We start from the raw sequence: 7145 nt of genomic DNA, 5'->3' as shown, positions 1-7145 counted from the left end.
TCTCTCTCTCTCTCTTCGTCCTCCTTCTCTCTCACCTCTTCCTACCCACTATCTCACGCACTTTTCCTCTTTCTCTCCAAATCCCACTCACCCACCCACACCCACCTGCAGGAGGAGATCGCAGCCGTCAACCTGGCCAAGTACCGCAAGGTCCAGAACGAGCTGGAGGATGCCGAGGAGCGCGCCGACTCTGCTGACTCTGCCCTGTCCAAGCTGAGAGCCAAGAACAGGAGCTCCGTCTCTGTCTCCCGCACCAGTGCATCCCCAGGGGTAAGAGAAAGCCCCAAGACAATTATCTAATTCAAGGGAAAGCCCCCAAGACAACAATATCGTAGTCATCTAATTCAAAAGAGAATTTAAAGACAATTATGGTGTAATCATCTAATTCAAGAGAAAACCAAACGAAATATGACGAAAAAGCACAACAAGCATATAGAAAAAAATCACATAGAATCTGCAAAACATATTATAGTGAATCATATATTTAAAGAGATATCAGAATTTTGAATGAGATTATTTACCAATATTTGACAAGGACGCAAGGTGTTATGAAATGACAGTGACACGTCCAATTTCATGTGGATACAAATATGCACCTTCTCACGAATATTAAGATAAACTTATTTCCTTTTTTAATCATTAGAAATACCATAAGAATCCTTGCCTTTGATTTGTTTTCTTAACCACTGGATTGTCTCCCCAGCCTAGAGAACATGTTCATTATCATTACCACAGGATTTACAAAAATAAAGATCATATAAAAAATAACATCATCTTTTTCAATCATCTCATGACTGAAACGACTAAACTCAAGTAACACATCATGTTAAACCATTATAAGAGCCTTCCTTCACGTTCCTTCTTTCAGATTATCCCAGTCTTTACCATCGAGCACTAAACTTATTGACCATATTTCTGTGTGGAACTTTTAACAACCTCTTGAGTAAAAGAACCTATCTTATGAGCACTGATAATTTTTTTTTAAATTCTGATCTTTAAACACATCACATTCATCATAATAATCTGATATTAAAACATTTACTAGCCCTGCTTCTTGCTTTAGTGCAGTTAGCAAGCGCTGAACTTACTTCATTGTTATTGTAGTTTGTCTGTACGTTTACTTGTTGTTCATTCATTCATTCCTTCATTCATTCATATCTATGTATACCGTTGCCTCTCGGCGGACTTCCACAGTTCCCCAGCCCCAGCTCAGCCTCTGTACCCCGTGGCATGAGCACTGAGAGGAGCGCAAGAGCCCCCTCTCAGTCACAGTCATAAACGATCGATGCGTGTAGAGATATAAGCCAATTCTTTGCGAGGTAACCGAAAAAGAAAACAACAAAAAAACAACCCAGAAACAAGAGTTGCCTGCGGAGCTTGTTTCATATGGCTCCTGTAGAAAAATTATAGCTCCCTCCATAGACTAGAAGGAATGTCCTCGTCGTATAAACACACACACACAGCACGCATGCGCAAACGGTGCTGTCGATCGTTTTGTAGCTTTAGGCACCGGTAGTAATGTCCCTTGCCTTCTGGAATCCGATAATGCTACATGTGGTACTATAGTAAACAGGACGTATCCTTAGACATTGCTTTTTGTACGGAATTGTTGAGGCTATAAACCCCCTTGATTAACACAGACAGATTTCATATTTATAGTGTAAAATGTAATGTTTCTCTGCTGTCCAACTTCATACAATAACATTTTCATACATATCTTATTTTATGTAAGATCATACTCGTACCTACAACAAAGAGAAATAAGAAATGAAGATCACAAAGCTATAACAGTCAAGAAAAGATAAGGGGGTTTATAGAGCTGTTTCTCGAAATTTCGGCGAACCTCTAGATATCCGTAGCCTAGACGTCCTACATCACTGAATGCTGGCTGTTGCTGCATGCTTCATTTTGTCATCTCACAACTCATCTGACAGTGGCTGCTGGCCACATCATTTGTTCAGACATTATTATCACGCTTTATTCATAGCTTTCTATTTTTATGACACTTTCTGAACAGCTATTATTTAGAAAAGAAATGAACTTGATTCAGATATGTCTTGCTTGAAATTTCTCACCTCTTGTTTCACTTTCACCCCTTGAGGCAAGAAAATGGTTAAAAAACAACAACTGGAAGCCTTTCCATTTCAGTTTTTGGACAGTCATTATGTCTCAAAAGGTTATCAACCTCTCATAAAAAAACTCATACTTTCACATTTGCTGTTCAGATATTGTCTTTTCGTCAAATGTACACAAATCACCACAGATATCTAACGTATTAGGAGCTCATTACTAACCAAGTATCGCTCATCTAATTTGTTCATCAAAATAGCCACTCATCACACGTACCCGTTCTGAATATCCTTGTCGTTGTATCTGAACAGGGAGTCTCTGTTACATCTACGTCAGTCAGACGAGAGATTCAAACTGAGTAGATCTTGTAAGAGTTTTCACTAAACTCGGAACTGACTACCATTTGGTGGCTGCTGAAATAATTCTTAAGATAATCCATTAATACTTTTTCTTTCAGTTTTGCCATACTTGTATTCTTTCATGTCTTGATGTTTTGTAGCTTTCATATGTTATTGCTTCAGTTTCGGAGTCAAGAGATACATTATACATCCCCATGTGCGTATGATTCAGCTAGGTCAAATTGATCCTTATTTCTAAAGTTCCCACAGAGCAGTTTTTGGTACGATATTTTCATTTTAAAAATTGCAATCATCTTACATTTTCAAACTGAATCAGCACAAGCAGGGTGTAAAATGTGCATGCTCTGTCACCGATATCTGTCTGCGTAGCGTAGAATTTTTGTGAGTGCATTTATTTAGTTGTTCACATAATGTTGCATTTAGGCTTATTTTTATATATATTCATTCGTTTGCTTTCTTGTCGTCTGTAGCTGCAATAATATACAACTCACATGCTTTCAGTCTTTTTATTTTTGTTGAAATTTTCGTGTAGTTATGACAATCTCACCATTCTTTCTGTTAATTACGTGTGCAGTCGAGCGTCACTGTGAAAAGGACACAGTCTGTCAGCAGGCACATCATTTCGGCTTAGATGCCCTGAATACTGGACTGTAAATACACGCTTATTCGTATACACAAAACCCTTCTCAACCCCTTTGATGTTGTTGGTCTTAATAACCTTGCTAGAAGGATGATTCTTGTCTGAGTGAAAACATCTTTGTATGTTGTCTTTTTCGCATTTGTTGAATGCAGACTCGAATTTCCTCACTTCGTTAGCAATTTGTTTAATTCCTGCGAAATTACGCAAACGTCATAGGCATGGCCTGGTCACAAAGCGCCGGTCACTACAGGTCTCAGGATTGAATACGTTTTATCCCCTTGTTCCCTACCTTTATAAACACGACAAACCTTTCTTTTTAGGGTACAACCTTCGTAAAGAGACGGGTGACCCAGTCTGTGTCACGCCACATTGTGTCGGCATAAGCTGAGGTTCGCTGCAAAGAGTGAAAAAGTTGAACCACCTTTTTACCAGCATCTATCATCAATAGCCTTTGCTCTGAATTAATTGGTTGCGACCATTATATGAATATCAAATTAAAATAAACTCTATTTAAACAAAGCATTCATATTAATAAGCGAAAATATAAATAACCAAAGGAAGAAATGATCCCTTTTTCCGAACCTGTATGATTTTGTTCATTCAATCGTTATTTTGTCAAATTTCTCAGCTCTTCAGAGCAATAAAAGGCTATGTTTCCCTGAAACAATATCCTGTCCCTTTAACGATCCTCACTTCCAGGCAAACAAAAATGGATTTCTTTGCGGTTCACCCTAATGTTTTCTCCCAAACTGAAACAGTAAATTTTGAACAAAGTGAGAAAATGAGTACAACATTTAATCTATTATACGATTCTTCCCTAACTCTAATACCCCACTTCCCTATATACAGCAAGACCCTTCCTTGTCGTGAAACCTTCGCTTTTGCGAAAATCCTTTATCTAAAACCTTTTCCCTACTGTTGTAAAGAAATATTCGAGTGATCCCTTTTCCTCTTCCACTGTGTGAATTTCAAATAAAAAACGAAACGAAACAAAACAAATGATGGGTGTTTCTTATTTCCATAATAGGCCTTCATTTCCTTAACACATCCGTGCTCAAAGCATTTAAAATGCCTCTGATTTCATTCCTAAAAACACAGCCAATTTTTTGGGTCCCTTTCACACCTGTGAGGTATGATCACCTGTCTATATATCTACTATCAATATTTGATCACAATTCCTCGTTTTTGCATGAATTTTCATTTTTGATTTGTGGGTGAGCATTTTGCTTGTTGTCTGATAAAAATGTTCTTGTCCTTTCAAAGGTTACCTGTTACATTTATGTTTGTATATATATTTTTTTTTTAATTAAAAAAAAAAATAATTAACCATCTTATTCTACAAAGATAAATAAAAGTATTTTTCTTAATTGCCAGTAAAAGATTTTGATAGACAAATTGTAAGAATTTGTTTGCTTTAAAAATTTCTAGTGGCCATTATATTTTGTCAAACAGTAAATTACATTGTAACTATGCCAAGCGAGATCTGTCGTCATTAATTCGAAAATGTATCTTTCCAGTAACCAAATCCTTATAATTATGGCAATTGCCATATTTTTTTCGATTGGAAATGGAATAAACAAAGACAGTAGTGTTTTATGATTTGTTTACTTCAACATGGGCGGTTGTTATAATCTATCCTTTTGGTGTTTTTTTTCTGCAGTCTCCAGCTTTCTTCAACGTACGCGGAAATACAAATCTAAACACATCCTTCCGTTCGGCCACCCCGTCTAATGAGGCATATGACGATGAAGAATTCTTCGTGAAGTGACGTCACGAGGGGTAGATAATCCCACCAAGTTATCTTCCCCGCGTTTTTGTCACCTACCGCCAGCAGAAGTTACCACACAGATGATGGACTACGATCAAGAAAGTTGTTTCAGAGATCTATAAAGTTATCGTGCGAGATTCAAACCAGATGCAGACGAGTGAAAGGACAGTCGTAATATTACATTAGATGTACCAAAAATGCATTGTGTGTGGTGTGCTAGAATATGCGTTTTTTCTTTATATCTGTACAAAGATTGTCACCACTGATCTGTATGTTAATCCACTGTGTTGAATATATAGGTCAGTTTCTATTTATAACAGTGTAACTATTCACCCATGTGTGTACGCCTCACTCATTGTAGTCTTAAGGAGTAGTCTCCCATGATGCAGCTCGCTTCCGGTATACTGTTTCAGTTTTCAGATGAAGGGATGACTGGGTAGCGGCGATTTTTGGTTCTTGGTAATACACCTTCAAGATTACACACGCTTCCTATACTATATATATATATTGCTAATGACGATCAATATCAACATAATATAAAGGCTCGGACGTTTAAACTAGCACCAGACTTATCAACACCACAAGACAGTAACCATCACTCAAGCTGCCGATTACTAAGATCTAAAAAACAACATGATGTAATAAAGAAGAACTAAAGAACTGGCTCCTCATTATGTGGTAAGATCGTTATGAAGAAAACTGTAGTCTTGAAAAGAACCTTAGTCGCTGCTTGGCCATGTGTATTATATTCAGATAGATAATACTAATAATATGCTGTGATCTGCATTTTAGCAGAATGAGAAGAGTAAGTATCATCTGGTCTACAGACTGTCGAGTTGGATTTTTGTGGATTCTGTGTTATTCCCGTTGACGGCTTCCACCGCTGAGTCGCCTTATCCATAATTTATTACTACTACATTTTTATTATGAGAGTTTTGTTCAAAAGTTTATCATTTTGAAAATACGTTTAGTTCCTTTCACGAGAGCTAAATGGCTTTGTTTTTGTCTTGTCATTCATATGTATGCGTTGGTTCACACACCACCAAAAGTACAACAGACCACTCAATAAACCGGAGTTTCTCGGTGCCTCATTAGACTGCTCTATGAAACGAGGCTGTGTTGCTTCCACAACAGAAATGCAGCACATTCTTGTTTTCATGAAGCTATACAAAAAGAAATTTGCAATATTTACTGATTCCTTTTACCAGAAAATAAAAGTCTGTCCACAGTTTACTCTCAATCGCTGACTTATTTTTTGTTTTTTTTCTGTGTGCTGTGCTTTTTTAAGAGGGGGAGGGGGGGGGGGCGGCTAACAGGATGGAAACGAGACTTGTCTTAGAACCAAAACAACTCAGGCAAACACAGAACTAATGGCAAGCGACAAAGTGTTTTATTGCAGAAAGGTCCAAGAAATCAAAGCCTACTCCTGGAGAAAGGCTAAGAAGAAGCAGCTAAGCTTCAGTTAAAGATTCTAACTGCTCTTAGCATATATCTGGTTTGAACACTCTCTGCTAACATTTGAATACACTATATAGAGCTAAACAACAGTGAAAGTGAACATACAACTAGGGTTGTTTTTTGTGGCACTGGATCCGAAGACAAAAGTGCGGATGTCAGTGTAGGCCATTCGTAACAACATGACAGCAGCTTTGAAAAGTAACTTTCTGTGGTTGAGATTTCTATATTATGACAAAAATGTAATAACTAAAGATACTTTACGCTCCTGACTACACAATTTAGATCATATAGGAGGTTTGCCACTTCGACCTTGCTTGTCAGGGCCAACCCGAGCTGAGATGGGTACAACATTCCAGCAGAAAGACCGAAATACTCGATAAAAAAAATCTCCACACACTGGTATCGAACCAAGGTCTTCTGCGTGTGACATGGAAGCGCCTGAGCGTTATTCCACAGTCGCCAGTAGAGTGGTTCTGAACTTAATCATGCAAATAAAGAGAAAAAGAATAATGAATGGTCTAAAAAATACAGTCATAGTTCTGAGCCTTAAGGCTGACTTAGGAAGATTGGAACTGACTGGGGGTTGGCTTGAGAGGAAGGCCAAAGTCAGAGAGGCTTGTGGTCTTTACTTCTTTGTGAGACGGAGGCAATGATGAGCTGCAAATATTTAGGCCAGCTCCGAAATTTAAAAAACTTGGATTTGGTATGAGATTTGGTTGAAAAGAAGCATTCCATTTGCGCTCATGGCCCTATATAGTGCTATGTACTAAAAATCAAAAGCATTTCTCCTCTTTCTTCTCTTCCTCCTCATCCCCTTCCTCCTCCTCCTCCCCCTCCTCCTCCTCCTCCT

At 38.1% G+C, this 7145-nt stretch overlaps 1 protein-coding gene across 1 annotated transcript in view; it reads left to right on the top strand.

Annotated features, from left to right (window-relative positions):
• Positions 1-6077, top strand: part of LOC101851430 (myosin heavy chain, striated muscle) — a 50090-nt gene extending 44013 nt beyond the window's left edge. Inside the window, 3 exon segments of the mRNA XM_035971296.1 lie at positions 112-270; positions 1195-1319; positions 4730-6077. Coding sequence (XP_035827189.1) covers positions 112-270; positions 1195-1278 — 243 coding nt within the window. The 3' untranslated portion in view covers positions 1279-1319; positions 4730-6077.
• Positions 6078-7145: the final 1068 nt, after the last annotated feature.

The sequence above is a fragment of the Aplysia californica genome, unplaced genomic scaffold (assembly GCF_000002075.1).
Source record: "Aplysia californica isolate F4 #8 unplaced genomic scaffold, AplCal3.0 scaffold00413, whole genome shotgun sequence".
NCBI classification, from domain to species: Eukaryota; Metazoa; Mollusca; class Gastropoda; order Aplysiida; family Aplysiidae; genus Aplysia; species Aplysia californica.
Note: the sequence above shows the minus strand (reverse complement) of the source record. Positions and strands in the feature narration are given on the sequence as shown.